Genomic DNA, 19,092 nt, shown 5'->3' on the forward strand with positions numbered 1-19,092 from the left:
TACTGTGGTGTTTCCCAAGTGAATTTCTAATTCTATTATTTCTTCTTCATTTATCAGCATTCTCTGATAAAGAAGAACTTTCCTTCTCTTCCTTAGTGAAAGAATGCCGAATGGGAGTCTATGACTGATTCCTCTATTTGACATCTTCCATCTTTCTTTGAGCACTTTCTTCCTTTTTGACACAGTAAGATATAGTGGGCTCATCTGATATTTTCCTATCCTTAGCCCTTGAATCAGTCATTTCTCCAAGGAATGCTGGTTTATTTTATGGAAAATGACATTTAGAAACCAATATCTGAGCACTATACACACTCCTTGTTATCAGGGTAGAAAATCCTCATGCATCTACAAAAAAGGCTACTAAGACTATAAGTGAGTTCAGCAAAGTCACAGGATACAAAGTTGATATACAAAAATAGTTATATTCCCATGTACTAACAATAAGCAGTTGGAAGTTGAAATTAAAATAAAAGTACTACCTACGTAGCATCAAAAAATATAAAATACTTAGAGATAAACTTTAAAAATATGAACAAGGTCTGTACACTGGAAATTAGAAAATTATTGCTGAGAGAAATTAAGGATGACTTAAATAAGTAGAGGTATCATGTTTATGGATCGGATAATATTATTAAAATGACAGTTCTCCCCAGTGCAATTCCAAGTAAAATCCTGACAGACTTTTTTATAGAAATTGATAAACTTAATTCTAAAAGTCAAAGGAACTAGAATAGCCAAACAGTTTTGAAAAAGAGAAATCAGGTAGTATGGTCTTTTCAACATTTCTTCAGATGTCTTCTAAAGACCCACATTACCTGATTTCAGGACTTACATAAGGCTACTGTAGTTGAGACATTGTGGTGGTATTGGTGCAAAGGTAGGTGTTACAAATCAATAGAACAGAATGGAGTCCAGAAATAGATCCATATATATATGGTCAATTGATTTTTGACAAACACAATAAGATAATTTAGTGGGGAGAGTGTAGTCTTTTCAGCAAAAGGTGTGGGAAGAATTGGATATCTGTATGAGAAAGAAAGGGAACTTTCCTTGACCTTTATTTCACATCATACACAAAAACAGAGCTAAATGCAAGAACTAAAACCATAAAACTTCTAGAAGAAGACAGGAAAAAACCTTCATGGCTTTGAGGTAGACAAGGATCTCTCAGGATGTATAAAGCATAAGTTATAAAATTAAATTAATCTATAGCACTTCTTTGAAATTTAAAACTTCCAACTTTTGGAAAGACAGCAATAAAGTGAAAAGAGGAGCCACAAACTAGGAGAAAATACTCACCATTCAAATATCTGACAAAGAATTTGAGTCCAGAAAATATAAAACTCTTCCAACTTAATAAGAAGATGACAATCCAGTAAAAGAGTAGGCAGAAGATTGGGATGGGCAGTATACCAGAGAAGATATATGAGTGGACAATCAGCACATGAAAAGATTCTCAACATCATTAATCATTAGAGAAATGTAAGTAAAACCACAGTGAAATACCAAGTTCCACCTATGGGCTTACAACATATGAAAATCCTATTTACTCATTCTCATCCAAGCCCTCCTCTGTACAGTAACATCACTACACCATTGGTTAGTTGAGGCCAAGAGAGGATCCAGGCACAGCCGTCCTCACTTCTGGGACTGCTCCGAAACATTGATCCCAGTTTTTCTGTGCTATGTGTGCTGCCATCTCTACATTTCCCCACACCCTGGAGGAATCCCACAGAAACGTTTTTAAAATCTTTCCTGACTTTCTCTGCACTTAAGATCATGCACCGTCACCCTTGAATTTTTTAAATTCTGGAGAATGTTTTCCTAAGTGTTCTCACTTGTTTCCTTCTTCAGATCCCAGCTCTCACTATGTGATAACCCTGAAAGCCTTTAACAACGTGGGTGAGGGCATCCCCTTGTATGAGAGCGCTGTGACCAGACCTCACACAGGTAAGTCATCCTGTCCGCCTCTGTCTTCAGCATTTTTTCCAGCAGCTTATGTGGAATGTTGGCATGAGGTCTGTCCCATAGGTATCAGTGAAAGGGAAAGTATATGCCAGCGTGGGCTGCAGGCTTCATATAGGAAAAGAGGCTTTCAACACAGAAATTTCCATTAATTTCTGTTTTGCTTTTTAGAAAATGCTAACAATCTAGTCATTCATATAAATAATTCCATGTAGATATGTAGCACATTTTTAATATGTTGGGATCTAGAAACTATAGTTTTGAGAGAATTACAAGTGATTTTGGGGGCACGTGGGTGGGCTTAGATGGTTAAGTATCTGACTCTTGATTTTTGTCTCAGGTCCTGATCTCAGGGCTGTGAGATTGAGCCCCACATCAGGCTCCACGCTGGGCATTTAGCCTGCTTGAGATTCTCTCTCTTCCTCTCCCTCTGCCCCTCCCCACCCCTAAAAAAAAAGTGACTTTCATCTTTTGGTCATGTGAGTTACAACTAAAATGAGTGAAAAAAAATGAACGGGTCTCCGTATCTCTGGAGGAGTTAGATAGGTTACTGATGGTCTCAATAAATGTGTATGATCAGTGAATCCAGCATTTTCTTTACTAGTCACCTGAGTTGATTGGGAAAGTAGTCTTCTATTTGCTTTTCATAAGCTTTATTTATATAAAGAGTATAAAGTCAGTTGTACCATCCATTTGATCAACTGTACATTTATTACAAACAAGACCAAAATATTATTTTTTGTAATAAAGAAATACTCATATAATGTAAAATTTCTGTAGATAAAACATCTAATATAGGGCTGAATGAGAAAGTTTACTGAAATAAATATATTAGACTTGTAAAAAGGGTCCTGAAAACCCAAGAATTTATCATTTGCAGAAATGCTCTTTTCCATTTGTTTTCCAGAGCTGTGTATCTCTATTGCCTGCTGTATTTTCTGGATACTTTGTGTAATAATACAAATTTCACATTATTCTTTTTAAAAAGATCATCTCTGCCCCTTTTTTTCTTTAATGCTTTTACTTAACAAGACCAGCATCATCACTACATGTTTGGTAGTTCTGTCCTGACTTCTCCTGTGTGCTTACAATTTATAAGTTCTTTTGCAAAGAGCTTTGGTATTCCAGAAGGGAAAAAAAAGTAAGATGAAAAAGAGAATATTTAGATAAGTGGTTTGCTACTTTCTTAAATTAGCCTATAATAGAAAAAACTTTTTTGAAATTTTCTCTTATGTCACTTAAAAATATAGCCTTCTGGTTAGAAGTATACAAGGAAATGTTCCTAAGTCTTGTAACCTTGTTATCTTTTCCAAGAGTTATTACAAATAAAAAAAATTTCTCAAAGAAGTCTAATGATTTTGCACCTGAAGGTGCATTTTCTGTAACTAATTGGTTTGTTTCCTGATCTTTGAACAAAGCCCTTGACTATAATGTATGCTGTTCCTCTGTTACTTTAGTCCTCATTGTGTAGGAAATACACAAATGGAGACTATTACGTTAGTTTGGCACTTATTCATAAACAAGGTCCATGCCATTTCAGGTTTTGAGTTACAGGAAGGGCTGTTCTCCTTAACCAGGTGGGAAAGCCATTTTAAAACCTTAACTTAAAATAAATCAACATGTATGTACTTAGAAAACCTGACCAAGAGTTGATAAAGCCCAGGGGATCCTACTGTATTGTCCTGGGCTCATGGTCCTTGGTGCTTGTGTGCACATTCTAGCCTCTATTTTGACACTGAGCTTAGAGAAGGTGTCAGCTGCATATGGCACAGGACATACATGAGTATAGACTTTTCTTTCTATCAAATAAGTATTCTGATTTCTTATGTTCATAAAGGCTGTCACTTGGACCCATAAGTATGTCATTTCACATCACCGATTGGGATTCATTAGGTGGGTTATTCTCTGATTCTACTGGAGAAAGCATAGCAGATATTCCTTCATGGTGCTAGCCTACCTTTTCTTCAGGAAGAGTAATGCCCTTGAGTTCCTTTGCTTTATTTGGATGTGAGCCATTTTGCTTTTAGACCCAGGACATCAGCAGATCTGAACTACCCTGTGTGGGTATCAGATAACCCTAAAACCAAGGCCAGGCTAAGTTGCTGTTGGCTGGCATTCAGGACTCAGGCTGGAGAATAGGACCCTTACATGTTCGTTGACCTGCATTGATAAGCCATGTCCCAAAAATTCAGTCACATTCACCAAAATACCAAAACAGATCATGAGCTTTGTGTTGCTTGTTCTGAAATTACACCCTTGATTTTAAAAGTACTTTGTATCTTCTCACAATCCTTTTTGGAAAGGAGATAGAATTTTCAAGTAATTTAAAGAAAATTCAAGTATGAATATGTTAATATAATCATTGGATTATCAATTGTTAATATACCTAGAGAATACAGGAGAGAATATAGTTAATTATTTCCCTAGACATTTTCCTGCAAATTTTTCCTGAAAGAACACAAGTGGGAATATTCTTTTTAATGAATGGTGGTTATCTATTAACTCCAGATTCTCTTTCTCTTTCTCCATTTCTCACCTTTCATTCCATTATATTACCCTGCATTTTCCTTTTCTTTTATTTTTGTTTATGTTAAAATGCCACTTCCCTTTTTTAATTACTTTTTACCCAGACACTTCTGAAGTTGATTTATTTGTTATTAATGCTCCATACACTCCAGTGCCAGATCCCACTCCCATGATGCCACCTGTGGGAGTTCAGGCTTCCATTCTGAGTCATGACACCATAAGGATCACATGGGCGGACAACTCACTGCCCAAACACCAGAAGATTACAGATTCCCGGTACTACACAGTCCGATGGAAAACCAACATCCCAGCAAACACCAAGTACAAGGTACTTGCACATTTGCTCTGGGTGAGAAAATCTAGCTCTTGATATTTCCTAATTCTAAAGTTCTTGATTCTTATGCTTCCAGAATGCAAATGCAACAACTTTAAGTTACTTGGTGACTGGTTTAAAGGCAAATACACTGTATGAATTCTCTGTGATGGTGACCAAAGGTCGAAGATCAAGCACATGGAGTATGACAGCCCATGGGACCACCTTTGAATTTGGTATGTGTTGTCTGAATCTTACATCACATGGTATTTCTTCTCTTTGTAAGATGTGAAAGCCAGTGGAAGTCCAGCGAATGCTGGGCCACATTCCAAGTCGTGAGACTTCTCATCACCTGCTTCTACTACCCAAGGAAAGAATCAAGGGCACGAATTAACCCACTTACAGAACATAGTGAGCAGCACAGCTGGAGTTCAGTGTTTGCTTTTTCAGCTGATGAATTAGGTTTTCTTCATCACTGAACAAGAACATTAGCCAATAGTGGGATAATAGAGTGCAAAGTATACTAGATTTTAGGAATCAAGGGACTTGAGTTCAATCCCAGGTCAACCAAATACTGACTGTGTAAGTCATAAGTAAGTCATCCAGCCTATCATTTCTTCCATCTGCAAAAGAGGGGTGATAATAATATCTGCTTTTCCTACCTTATAGGGTTATTGTAAGGTAAAATAAGCAGATGAGAAAGCACATGGTAATTATAAAGCACTGTGTAGATGTAAAGGATTACTGTCATTAATCCTGCTTTATTGCTAAATTGAGATAGAGAAAATGAAGTGACCTGCTCTTCACGCAGCCTTCTTACAACCAGTTAGTATCTGGTAAAATCCCATTGGGGCAGTCTAAGGGATTTTGTCTGTAAGTAAACATGAAAGATAAAAGACACCTAGCAAATTAAGGGGAAAGCAGGCTTGTATCCAAGTTTGAGATTTTGTTTGCCTTTTGGTCATTTGTAGGTCTGCCCTTCTACCTCTTGTACTTTTCTAGCATGGGGATATGTGTGACCATTGGGAGCCCTTCCCTTCCAGCCTCCTAATGGCTTTTTTCTCCTATATATAAATAATGAAAAAATGGAGCTAATGAAGTCTCTCCAGACTGGGCCTGGCCCTAATGTCTTTTTGTCTCCTGCACAGTTGGTTGGACTTCCTACAGAGAAGAGGGGTTGGATCTGGAGAGCTTAGAAATAACAGTGCATAAAAGTTTAAATGGACCTTGAGTTTTCTTTCTTTGCTAGTTTTAAGAATATCTTTTTGCTTCATTCCAATCCATTAGTTAATAAATAATATTATGTATTTTCTTACGATGTCTGCATTTCACCAGGCTTCCTTCCATTTTATGCTAGGAAGATTCCAGTATTTTAGGAAGAGAAGAGTAAATTTAAGGATGTACTTAATTTGCTCATTTCTCTACTAGTACATTAGAAGTTATCAGCCATAACATGGAAATAAAAGAAATGCAGTGTTGTTTTCATTGTTGGTGTTGTTTCATAACAGCTTTGCATTTCAGAGCAATAATCTCAAATAGTTGGCAGTGCAAACTTAAAAACAGCAATTTGTAACTCATTTATTCTTTGAGGGAATAGGGGGTTTCAAACATTATATTTTGTTTGGAGAGCCAACTATAAGTGAAAGAGAAAATTATTTTACACTTGAAAATATTCTAACAAAATAATCCAAATTTGGGGAGAGGGGAGTCATCTTGGGCAAATTACATAACTTTTTCATTGTCGATGCCCTGCTCTGTCAAGCAGGGATAGTGGTAACTGCCTTTTGAGTTGCCATAAATATTAAGTGAAATACTATTTATAAAGTGCCTGGTATAATGTAGATACTTGGTAACTAACTACAGAGGTCTTTTGATTTCCTTACCTAAGAACCCTATAAATCCCTGACCTCCAGCCCAAGATACCAATTCTATATCCTCATAGTATGGTGTTTTTTCTTTGGTACTTGGCATATTCTTCTTCTTCTTTTTTTTTTTTTTAAAGATTTATTTATTTATTTAACAGAGAGACAGCAAGAGAGGGAACACAAGCAGGGGGAGTGGGAGAGGGAGAAGCAGGCTTCCCGCTGAGCAGGGAGCCCGATGCGGGGCTCGATCCCAGGACCCTGGGATCATGAGCTGAAGGCAGACACTTAACGACTGAGCCACCCAGGCGCCCCGGCATATTCTTCCTTGTATTGGATCTGTTTACAGGTAGACTATGAGTTCTTTGAAGCCAGGAGGCTTTAGCTTTTTTGTCTTATACTTCTTATTGCACCTTATAAAAGGAAAGCGTTGTAGAAATGAAACTGGAATGGACAGGAATTATTGAAAGTCTTATTATTTTGTAGTTCCTACTTCTCCACCCAAGGATGTGACAGTTGTGAGTAAAGAGGGAAAACCTAGGACGATAATTGTAAATTGGCAACCTCCCTCAGAAGCCAATGGCAAAATTACGGGTAAGATGCCTTTGAGTGTGTATCTGTTCTCTGTTCCAGTCGGGCAGAAGCATTCCAGCCCAGTACTGTGTGGTTGGGAGAAGTGGGAGTCCAAAGTTGGCTTGATCATTTTATGAGGCGCAAGGAGTCATGATGGTCCTTGAAAGTGGACCAAGGGGGTGCTGTTTGCTCATATTAACGTAAACATGAATTGCCAGTTGGTTGTTCTGACTCACTGAGTGAAAGTCTGTTGGGTGTTGTTATATTAGACAGTCTTTGGCTACAGTGGGACCTTTTGGACATACTTATTTTCATCAGAAAAGCTGTTCTTCTCTGCCTCTGACTAGATAATCACCTTGGGAGTTAAAGACCCTGCCTGATTCTACAGGGTGTAGTACCCAGTAAATACAGATTCAGCTCTTTTAACCTGAAGCCCCAAAAAGCTCATTAGACATTTAATTCCGTTTTTCCCCCAGGCCTGCTACTTCAGCTTCCTGTGCTCTAACACTAGAGTTAGAAGTTTGAATTGGCCTAGGCCTTTGAAGGGGCCTGGGATTTTTCCTTGGACTTCCAGAGAACTTTCCACAGTAGAGGACACTATGCTTTCCTCAGCTTTATCAGGGAGGAAAGCCTCATAGCCTGGGATTTAGCTGTTAATTATTCTCCTTGGAACCTCTGCTCCATGTAGGTGTATCCTGAGGAACAGGAGTTTGCTTTCTGATGTTCCTTTGTATGAATAAGGAAACTGAAAGCATTTCTTAATATTGTCCTGCTTCAACTTTCAATTAGAATTCCTTCCCATAAATCCCTGGTGTCATTTTTTAGGTTTTTGAACTTGCCTATTCTGTAAAAGAATGAAGCATGACTTGACTTGGATTACATTTTATTTTGTCTTCAAAAACCAGTAATGATGCCATCAGTGCATTTTTGTGCTGTGTAGGTCAAGTAGGCATGTGAGTGTCTGTTCTTGCCTCAGACATGGAGACTGGGTGCCCCCTGGTGGGAGTATCAGGTGATGTTTCACTGTGACTTCACCCACTTCAAGTCTGGGAGAGCTTTAATAAAGGTACTGCCCACATCCCCAGGTCTCCCAGGAGTTTTTCTTCTGGGAAATCACATTGCTGAGAGCTAAACAGCACGTTGGGCCAGTGTCGGTTTTCAGAAGTGCATTATTTTAATCGTAGACCCTTGATGGGTACATTATTCAAATATTAAGATGTTGAAATGATTGGATTGTTTTCCTTATATTTTTTAGCTTCTGAGAGTTCTTAACCCTATATTATTATCATAACTACTTTTATTGCTTCAACTACTGATATAGATGATAACTTACAACCTGGCACTGTTGAAATTGTGGTTTTCTCTTTATGATGTGCAGTGTAGCGTTTTGAATGCATTTTACTGTTGGTCTTTAATCAGTAAGTGGTTCTCTACTTGTATATGCTATAACAGATATCTTTATTGACTTAAGAAAAGAAAAGGTAGGAATAAGATATCTTTTCTCATTTCCTCCTTTGGACAGGTTACATCATATATTATAGTACGGATGTGAATGCGGAGATACACGACTGGGTTATTGAGCCTGTTGTGGGCAACAGGTTGACTCACCAGATACAAGAGTTAACACTTGACACACCGTACTACTTCAAAATCCAAGCCCGAAACTCAAAGGGCATGGGACCCATGTCTGAAGCTGTCCAATTCAGAACACCTAAAGGTAAATCTCCACTAAACAGCATTTTATTCTATGTCTCTTTAGTGGGGCAATGCTTGTACATATCACTTTAGCATATAGAGACTATGGAGACTATAATATAAGAAGCCCTGATGATGAGCTTATGAGCCATAGTGTGAACATTTATCTCAAAATGATCCCTCACCCACCCATTGACCACCAAGTCAGTGCTCCCTAGGTTACTGGCCTAACCATATCACAAACAAGGCTGTTCAAGGCAGATGGATTGCAGTGATCTCAGAGTTTTTACCAGTCAGATCAGATGTGATTCTCTTGGTTCTCAGGTAGAGTAATAGCATGTTATTGTGATGGATGATTCCCTTTCAACACATGCAGGCTCTTAACCTGAAAGGCTTATTCGTGGACCTTTGTAGAGAGAAAGACACTAACAGGGGAGCTCTGAAGAAAACTCTAGATAAGAAAGTGAAGGTAAAGTACTGAACCAAGTGGCCTAGGAATAAAATTTAGTTGGGGACTGAGTATGTGGAAATGTGGAAACCATGTATGGATTTCTTTTCTGTTAGTACTGAAAATAAGACTTGATTTGTTTGGAAGTTTGTGGGGTTTTATTTTTTTTCCTTTAAAAATTCTGCCTGTCCCACCTTCAAAGCTTGTGATCCTTGCTCTTGTTTTTTCTCCCCCTGTGCTTGGCCTGTTAGCGGACTCCTCTGATAAAATGCCTAATGATCAAGGTAAATCAGTAGATGGCCTCTCTCTCCTTTCCTCTCTTTTGTGACCTATTATTATTAGCTTTTTGTTGTTTTTGTTTCTTTTTTTTTTCCTGAAAATCAGTCCTGTATGTTAAAATCCACATTATTCATTGGCCAAAGTGGAGTTGAGTCCATGTTTGTGGCACTTGGGGTATCTGAAAAGCTGGGGAATCGACTTAGGGGCTAAATAGGCAAGGGAAAAACTGAGGAGAGTAAACGGAGTTCTGCAGCTGTAGATTGGCCTTAAGTGTGGGCCAGTTTGTCCTCTGTGCTAAGATATTGAAATTCTGTAGCAGTGATAGGCATTTGGACCAGTATGAGAACAAGCATACCGATTTGTCGTATTTGTAGCATCTAGGATTGCATTAGTATCTCTAAATGAGAAGTTGTAATCAAGTTCAGCAAATACCCTATTTTCCTCCCCTCACCAAGAATCTACAGACTTACCCTACTGAATTGTGTGATTATCTGTGACAAAATTAGTGCTATTTATTCTGTTAAATAAGCTTAATTCAGAGCTCTTTTTCTGTTTCTTCCCTTAAATGTATCTGCTCATTTTAAAAGAGATAGAAACAATTTAAAATGGAAACTTAGGAAGTACAGGCTTCAGTGTCACCATTCTTGAAATTGTCTGTCAACATAGTTTTTCCACTGTTATTGCTATGGTGGAGAGGTAACTGGACTGTGGTTTTCATCTCTGGGGAGTCAGCTAGAGTTGGTATCTGTGGAAGTAAAGTTGATGGTTGCTTTCAAGGTTTAAGAGTAGTCTTTAGAAATGAAAAGTCTTGGGGTGCCTGGCTGGCTCAGTCGGTGGAGCGTGCAACCCTTGATCTTGGGGTTGTGAAATTGAGCCCCATGTTGCAAGTAGAGATTACTTAATAAAATCTTTAAAAAGAAGAAGAAAGAAAAGGTCTTTGGATCTTGTTAATGGCAAGGAAGAGTCAGAACTTGAGGTTGCATGTTTCAGGGCTTTGGAAATGTATTTGCACTCAATGAGTCTTTTGTTGTATGTTGGAGAAACTGTAAACGTGCTTGTGTGTATGTGTAAGGCGCCCTAGTGATGGTAGACATTTTGACTTAAGTGTGAGAACAGAAAAATAACGATACTGTGTATGCACAGAGTATAAATGTGCTCATTGTTTTTCCTGCACTTCACTGGATAAGCCAGAGTGCAAGTCTTAACTTGCACCACACCTCTGGCCTTTAAAATTCTTTACCCATAGTTCTTTTTGGTGTTTGGTTAATCCTTGGAATTTCTTCTTCATAGGTTATATTTAAAAGCAAAAATGCTGGGAAATAGAGGAATTAAACCAACCAGTTTATTGGCAAAGTATATTCTTTGGCAATTATTTACATAATATGATAGTTGGGCTTACATGTGGCTACCTAAAAAATAAGCACCCTTAAGTCTGAAGAGCCTTACAAGGGCTAAGTCATCTCCTCCAACTAGACTTCATCCCAGTGAAAAGAACAACTGGAATCCTGTCATAGGCTGTGTGCCATTTGGGAACAATGATGGCCATGGAAGTAAGGGGATAAAGGAACAAGTATGGACAACAGAAAAGGGATCGGGGACTGAGTTAAATATGCCCTTTTGGATACCCAACAACTTCCGTTACTTTGGGAGTTTTGAGCTTCTGGAAACAGAAAACATTGTTTTCATCTCTCTATTTATTCTGTTAAATGAACTATATATAGAAGTATTCAGAATTTAATTTTTCATTTAGTCCAACTCTGATAATTTATAGAAGTACTTGACATTGGCTGTAATGTTTTATAGAAACATTTTATGCATTTCTAGTCAAGCTTTATTTGTAGAAATAATTATAAGTGTTTTCTGAAGCTTCATGCTCTGTGCCTCTGCAAAGGGAAAGGTTATATTCTTCCCTAAAGATTTATTATGTATGTAATAATAGCAGCTAATATTTGATGAATATTTGCTATGTGTCAGGCAGTATTCAAAATATTTTATAGGAGTAAGTTTCCTTTTAATCCTCAATACATTTTTGTGAAGTAGATATCATTATTATCACTGCTTTATGATGAAGAAACTGAGACCCAAAGATAATAAATGATTTGCCAGAAAGTCAAGTACATGATAGGCCAGTATTCAAGTGAAGGCAGTGTGCTATATTAACCATGAGGAGCAGCTTTGACTTTGCAATTCTTTCAGACTTCTTCAGGAGGAATCCAAACCTTGGGACTGATGGATACCTTTGCTATATTGGGAAAGGGTTCCTTATATTTGCTTTACCCAAGCCGCTTTTTCTATAAATGTGAACAAAATTCAGGACCAAGAATATGGATTACTAAAAAGCTGATCTTTGTGTTTTATGAAATCTGTGAGGTGGTCCCAAGCCTAAGATCGGCAGCCTCACTCATTGTATTTTATGACAGTGGATTAGGAGAGAGTGTCCTCGGTGAGCAACAAGAGGGGAAACTTTGTTTTTCCATGCTTGGGTATTTGGGTAACTGAGCAGGAACCGAGAACCCAATTTGAACTTCCACGTGTCTTCTTGCTACTGCTTAGGGTATCTTTATATTGGAAAAGGCAACTTTATAATTTGAGGAAAAAATCCAAACACTACTGACACCTACTAGGAGATCAATGTAGCCAGGTCCTCTGGAAAAGTCCACTTCTGTAATGCAGAAGCCAACCTAACTGGTCCCTTGGTTCCTTTTCTGAGATAAGCTACTTTTGCCATAAGTGCTCTGAGCTGTCTTGCAGGAACTGTTTCCTGCGCGAGAGAAATGGGTGTGTTCCCACCTTATGAACAGCAAGTGGCAGTCTAGTTCCATGCTAGATACAGCCGTGGACCGAGAGTGTCAGCCTTTCAGATGCCTCATTGCATAGAAAGCTATACCTTAGTTTGCTTTGCACAGCCTATTTTGTCCCCTGTTGTTTATGTGCTACTTCATTTTCTCATGGACAGAGTAGACTGAAAATATTTTTTTGTAGAAAACACTCACTAGCTGTGAAGTGGACTCATCACACCAATGGCTTGAGTCATTACTGACATGATTTCTTCTCCTTCAGCCTCAGGTTCTACAGGAAAAGGAAGCCGGCTGCCAGACCTAGGATCTGACTACAAACCTCCAATGAGTGGTAAAGTCTTTCTTATGGCTTTTTTGGCCCACTGTGGGCATGACATGGTTCTGCTTGAATCTCGAAATGTCTTTTGTAGCTTCTTTGTGGTGGGTTGTAGCATGTTAACCTATTTCCTTTTATTTAGTAGTTACCTTTAGACATTTTCTGGCAAAAATTTGCTGAATTACTGCAAACCCATTCATTATAAGATCCATAAATAAAATTATTTCTCCACATATCCAACTTTAATAAGATTAGTTCTAAACAAATCAGTCTTTTGCCCACTGCCTGCCTCTAGAAAAGAATTAGAATCTTGCTCTCAAAAATAAACCCTCTAAATAGGATTATCCATCACCTAGAACAAGCCAAAGAAATGCTTTAGAATCATGACTTTCTCCCCATACTGCTTACCACAGTGTTTTAATTTGGGAATTCTAAAAAATTCTTCCCACTCTCCTAGCCAGCTTAAGAGCTGGTGCCTTCTAATTCCTTAATGATGGCACCTACTTCTCTACCGAACTTCACTGTTTATAAGTTACTTTCACACCTGAAATTACATTTGATCCTCATAACACTGAAGCACGGAGAACAGATATTCCCGTTTTATACATTAAGAGACTCAGTGGTGGAGAAGTAATGTGCCTGGATCCACCCACTAATTATGGAAGTCCTGGAACCAAAATCCAGATTTCTGACTCCTGATTGTGACTTTTCCACTATCAACGCAGCCTAAAAGGCCTGGGGTTCTGTACCAGATGTGGGAATCTGAGTCCTGGGCTGAGTTCTAGGACTCTGCGCTTTTCCTCCTGGGATGTGTGTATTATATTTATGTGCTGTCCACAGTATAATACTCAAGGCTCTGAGAAGAGCAATTGTTTCCTTGTCTTTCATTTATACATTCATTCATTCACACGTGTTTATAAAGGTTCAGGTTCCATGTAACAGGCTATGTATGGAAGCAAAAGGCGTAACAAAGCAGCTGACAGAGAAAAGGGAAAGCTTCATAGAAGAGGAGGTGTCTGACCCAGATATGAAAGGATGCGTGGAAGATGGCTAAATGTCACGGGGCAGGGGGGTTGAACATTTCAGGAAGCACCAACAGCACGTGCAAATGCATGGCAGCAAAAAACAGCCGGCTCTCTCCAGGGATCACACTGCCTGGAGACAGGCTAGGGATTCTCACATTAGAGAAGGTGGTAGGTTAGAACCAGCCTGCCAAAAGCTCAGGTACCAAAGCTATGAAATGTGAGCTTCATCCTGCACATAACACGTGTAAGACGCCTTGTACCACGGGCGAACTGTGACCTCCATTTATTGAGTACCAAGTGTTATTACTCTGGTGAATGAAGAATGAGTTGGGGTTGAGATGATGATGTCAGAGAGAGAGGTTAAGAAGCTGTTGCAGCAGTCCAGATGAGGCTTGAGTAGTGGCCTGTCATAATGTCCCCAGCAGGACATGCTCCCGCGGCAGGTCATTCCTACTCTGTCTTCCATGGGAGCTTTTGGTCCTCTCAGAAGTTATAGGTCAAATGCAGTTAAGTGGGAATTCATCTCTGGAAAGAGCTGCCGCCACCACCTCTGCTGTCCCCACACCCCAGCTCCCCAGCCTCTGATTTGCAGTGCCTGCCCCGCCACATACCCTACCCAGTAACTCAGCACTGCTGTTAATAAAAGGTGTATGGAAAGCCCCAATATGGTCTAATTTTATTGGCCCCTAGTTCTGTAGTCTTTCCCAAATATAAAAATGTTGTATTATTAAAGGTCGGTATGGACAATTTAAGTTGTCTATCTGCTTACTTTTTTCTCAGAAATGAGGAATAAAAATGATTGAACCAAATGGAGAAGAATAAGCTCTTAAGCCCTCCTAAATCAGCCCAGATTTAGCACTGTGCTTAGATGTAGCCAATAAAAATCATACAATCAGAAGTTGGAAGGTCAGCTAATGCAGTGTTACGGAAGGGGTTCCCACAATAAGTATACTTTGAATTAGATCATAAGTTTATAAACCAGGGTTGTACTTAGGAATCACTTTAGGAGCTTTTCTAAAAAACAGATTCCCAAGCCATAGCTTCATGTTAGGAATTTCTTCCACAATCTCCCAGACTGGTAGAATGATTCTTCTTAAACACTTGTAGAAACTAAACACTCATTACTTTGTAAGGCAGCCCATCCATTATTGTACAGATCTGTATAGGAGAGAGAGAATAACTGGAAGGAGAGACATCAGCTCTCTATGGTATCATATCCCCTCTTTTTATTTTTTTCATAGCACTTATTACTGATAATTTCTTACTTATTTATTTTCTGCCCCTACTCCGGCAGTCACATCCTTGTTGTACACTGTTGCATCCCTAGTTCCTAGAACAATGCCTGGCACATAGTAACTACTCAGTAAATATTTGTCAAATTAACGAATATGTACAGACCTACTTTTCCCTGAAACTGAATAAGAGAATTAACTTTGCAAAGACTATATTTATAAAAGCAGACTGTATTTTTCAAGTAGTTTTTGTGATCTCAGACATCTATATGTGGGGGAAAACTTTAGCTTTCTGTGACTGTACATTTTTTAAATGCTTTTGAAAGTCAGAAAACTAAATTATTTACAAATGGTGCTTTGTAAGACAAATGTCTGCATAATATAACATAAGACACTGGGGCGGGCGGAGGGGCAGACCCTTTATTTGTCCAAGTATAATGTTCAGTATAATTCGAGAAGCTTTTACTGAACACCAGCTTTGTGCAAGGCACTGTGTTAAGAACTGTACATAGTGCATAAACTTGGCTCTGCAGATTACATGAGACACCTGTATCCAAGGCAACGAGTTTATTACAGAGACTCTCACATGAAGTCTCCCTACTCTTGAGTGTATGCATTTGTGGAATTCTCGAACACTAACAAATGCACCGGTCTTGCCTCTACAGGTAGTAACAGCCCTCATGGAAGCCCCACCTCTCCCCTGGACAGTAGCATGCTGCTGGTCATCATTGTTTCGGTTGGCGTCGTCACCATTGTGGTGGTTGTGGTCATCGCTGTCTTTTGCACTAGGCGCACCACCTCTCACCAGAAAAAGTAAGGAGCCCCAAAAGTAGCCCATGATTTTTGCTATCTGTTCTTTTGCTCCTCTGTGACTTCTGTATTTGGAGTTGTACAAAGAGATAAAACATACAGTACAGTTTACCCTTGAACAATGTGGGGATTAGGGGGCTGACCCCCCATGCGGTCAAAAATCTGCATATAAATTTTGACCCCCAGAATTTAACTACTAATAGCCTACTAGTGACAGAAAGCCTTACTGATAACATAAACTGTTGATTAACACCTATTTTGTGTGTTATATATTATATATATATGTATATATGTTATATATACATATATGTATAATATATGTATATTATATACAAAATATATATATATTGTATTCTTACAAAAAAGAAAGCTAGAAAAAAGAAAATGATTAAGAAAATCATAAGAAAGAGAAAATACATTTACAGTACTTTACTGTATTTATCAAAAAGAGTCCACACATGGATACCAAGCACATACCCTCACCCTGGCCCTCCTAACCCTAATCCTAGATCTGAAAAGTGAGTTCCTGAACACATGATAAGAAAAGCTGAGAAGCAGCCTAGTTATTCTGGAGAAGACCCCAAATATTTAAGAATTGGTGATATTTCTGAAAATGGGTATAAAGGTAAAGATAAAAACAGAAGGAACAATTGAATATCTATTTAAAGAGTATTTAGAGCCCCAGATCCCTTCCTTGCCTCAGCCCAGTAGATGGCAGCCATGTCTGTTCCTGCCCAAGCAGAAGTCTGGGGTTTTATTCTCTGGCGAGATCTCTGAACTGTAGGATATTAGGCACATACACTAACCCAAACCCTAACCAATAACTGTAACCCTCCAGAGAGGTCTCTGAATTGCAGGATATTAGGTACATACCCTCACGCTGGCCCTAACGCTAACCCTAGATATGAGGGGCGAAATGGTATATGATGTGATATTTATATATACAATGGAATATTGCTCAGCCATATAAAAGAGGGAGATCTTGCCATTTGCAAGTACATGGATGGAGCTAGAGACTATTACTAAGTGAAATCAGTCAGTCGGAGAAAGACAAATACCGTATTTTTCACTCGTTTAGAATTTAAGAGACAAAACAAATGAGCAAAGGGAAAAAAAGAAACAGACTCTTAACTCTAGACACTGATGGTCACCAGCGGGGAGGTGGGTGGGGGGATGGGTGACATAGGTGAAGGGGATTAAGGAGTGCATTGTTGTGAGGACTGGGTAATGTATGGAAGTGTTGAATCACTTTATTGTACACCCCAAAATAATATTACACTGTATGTTAACTAGCTGGAATTTAAATAAAAACTTTTTAAAAAGTCTGCGTGTAAGTGGACCCCCACTGTTCAATCCCATGTTGTTCAAAGGTTAACGGTACATGAAAAGTGATGTTTTAAATATTTTTAAGGGAAATGCAGAATGGTTCTTCCTGTAAATGTGGATCAGTGTTCTGGCAGGAAGGAGATGCACACTCAAGAGGGGTGGAAGGAAGTTTAATGAAGAGACCATTTACAGAGTCATAGATGGGGTTAGGAGACAAGGCAGAGACGTTCAAGGACCAGCAGCCATGATAGGCCACTGTCACCCTTAGGCCTGAAAGGGCAAGAGGTCTTTCTGAAGAAGAGAGAGCTGTGTTCAGAGGTCTGAAGCAGTAGGAGAAGGCTTGACAGGAGCTGGGTGTGGTGGGAGGAAGGTGGACTCTGCCAGCCCCTAGCCCCACAGGGAGGGGACAGGATAAAAACACCTCCTACTCTCCAGTCTCTTGCCTGTTTCTTCAGTTGGCCAAACCCATTGGAAGCTAGGAGCAGGGTTGCCAAGTAAAGCAGATAGAGGTCATTTAACTCAACCTCTCGAGTCACAGAGCCAAGTAGAGAATAGATCTGCCGAGGGAAGTGGACTGTGTCCAGCCCAGCCTTGCCGGTAGCTGCTTTGGAGTACTGTTTGTATATGCACAAGGTGAACCAGATGCACAGGAGTTTATGGGCATTCTTACAGGCTTTTTCACTGCACAGATGCTACCTGAAATGGAAGAAGACCACAGACTTCTAACTCTACGTCTAAGTTTAAGAATATTTTCCAAAGGGCGCCTCGGTGTCTCAGTTGGTTGAACATCTGATTCTTCATTTCGACTCAGGTCATGATCTCAGGGTCGTGAGATTGAGCCCCACGTTAGGCTTCATGCTCAGTGCAGAGTCTGCTTGAGTTTCTCTCTCCCTCTTACTCTGTTCCTCCCCCCACCCCCTGCTCCATGTGTGCTCTCTCTCTAAAATAAATTTTAAAATCCGTTAAGAAAAAAAAAAAAGAGTATGTTTCAAGAAGTGCTACCAGGTGTGGAAGTTGAGGTTAGGCCTGGCAGGGACAGGTTGGGGGTCAGTGGGGAGATACTGATTTAGTGAATAAGAAAGGCTCATTTATAATGAGGGGTCGAATGACTGCCAGCCCTGAACTCCTCTAGGATATTGAGAGTTGTGGTAATTGTCTAGAGCAAATAGCGAGGTGCTTCAGTTATAATACTGCTTGATAACAGCCTATGCTCCTAAACTTGAGAGAGTCCCTGACCCTAGACCACTTTCAACTCACATATAGTATCTGGCCAGCGAGACAGATACCAAAAAATAAAAAGATTCCTGAATTACGCCTAATAGCAAAAAACACCTATGGGCAATAAAATGACTTTAATTGCTGTATCCTAAAAGATCATAAGATGGAGATATTGCTCCATAAAAGAGAAAGACAAGTTCATGTCAGTGTTTGTGATTATCCCTCAGACTTGGTCTGCCCAAGGCAAGATGCATGTGTTCAAAACACGTTTGTTTTCATATAGACAAGTACAGACTACCCTATTGCTGCCTCTAGTGATGGCCTTGTCATTTTGTGTTACGTGAGGCTTTTAATCTTTCTTTGCCCAAACAAAGTAGCTTCCTATAGCTTGTGTTGCATCTCTTTTCCAAGGCAATGGCGGTGGGGGGGCTCCTTTATAAGCTTCCTGATCCCTGCCTCTTAACACCTTTCCCTGCCTCCTTTTGATTATGGAAAACTGTTTCTCTTAAACGTGTCAGCAATGATGTTATTTCTTCTCTAGAACTTTTCTGCAAGGTTCTTTGTTCAGCATTTCAAATGTATCTACTTTTATGAACTTGGTTTTACATCTAGTTTCAGAAATCTTGATCTCTTTATTTAAAAGAATCTAAAAAAAAACAAAGTGATGGAATTCCTTAGTGCTTTGGGGAATTTAAAATTCAAAATA

At 39.2% G+C, this 19,092-nt stretch overlaps 1 protein-coding gene across 9 annotated transcripts in view; it reads left to right on the forward strand.

Moving 5' to 3' along the window:
- The window catches only part of NEO1 (neogenin 1), a 251,030-nt gene that overhangs the window by 213,310 nt on the left and 18,628 nt on the right, over window positions 1–19,092 (forward strand). For 5 of the 9 annotated variants that reach the window (XM_032417570.1, XM_032417576.1, XM_032417573.1 and 2 more), the window contains exons 17-24: window positions 1,855–1,950; window positions 4,596–4,819; window positions 4,902–5,040; window positions 7,153–7,260; window positions 8,762–8,956; window positions 9,634–9,666; window positions 12,722–12,790; window positions 15,698–15,845. In XM_032417570.1, the coding sequence (XP_032273461.1) occupies window positions 1,855–1,950; window positions 4,596–4,819; window positions 4,902–5,040; window positions 7,153–7,260; window positions 8,762–8,956; window positions 9,634–9,666; window positions 12,722–12,790; window positions 15,698–15,845 (1,012 nt within the window). The remainder of the gene's footprint in view (window positions 1–1,854; window positions 1,951–4,595; window positions 4,820–4,901; window positions 5,041–7,152; window positions 7,261–8,761; window positions 8,957–9,633; window positions 9,667–12,721; window positions 12,791–15,697; window positions 15,846–19,092) is intronic. The other 4 variants (XM_032417571.1, XM_032417575.1, XM_032417572.1 and 1 more) reach the window with 3 other exon arrangements.

Source organism: Phoca vitulina, unplaced genomic scaffold, assembly GCF_004348235.1.
Source record: "Phoca vitulina isolate PV1807 unplaced genomic scaffold, GSC_HSeal_1.0 scaffold20, whole genome shotgun sequence".
Lineage (NCBI taxonomy): Eukaryota > Metazoa > Chordata > Mammalia > Carnivora > Phocidae > Phoca > Phoca vitulina.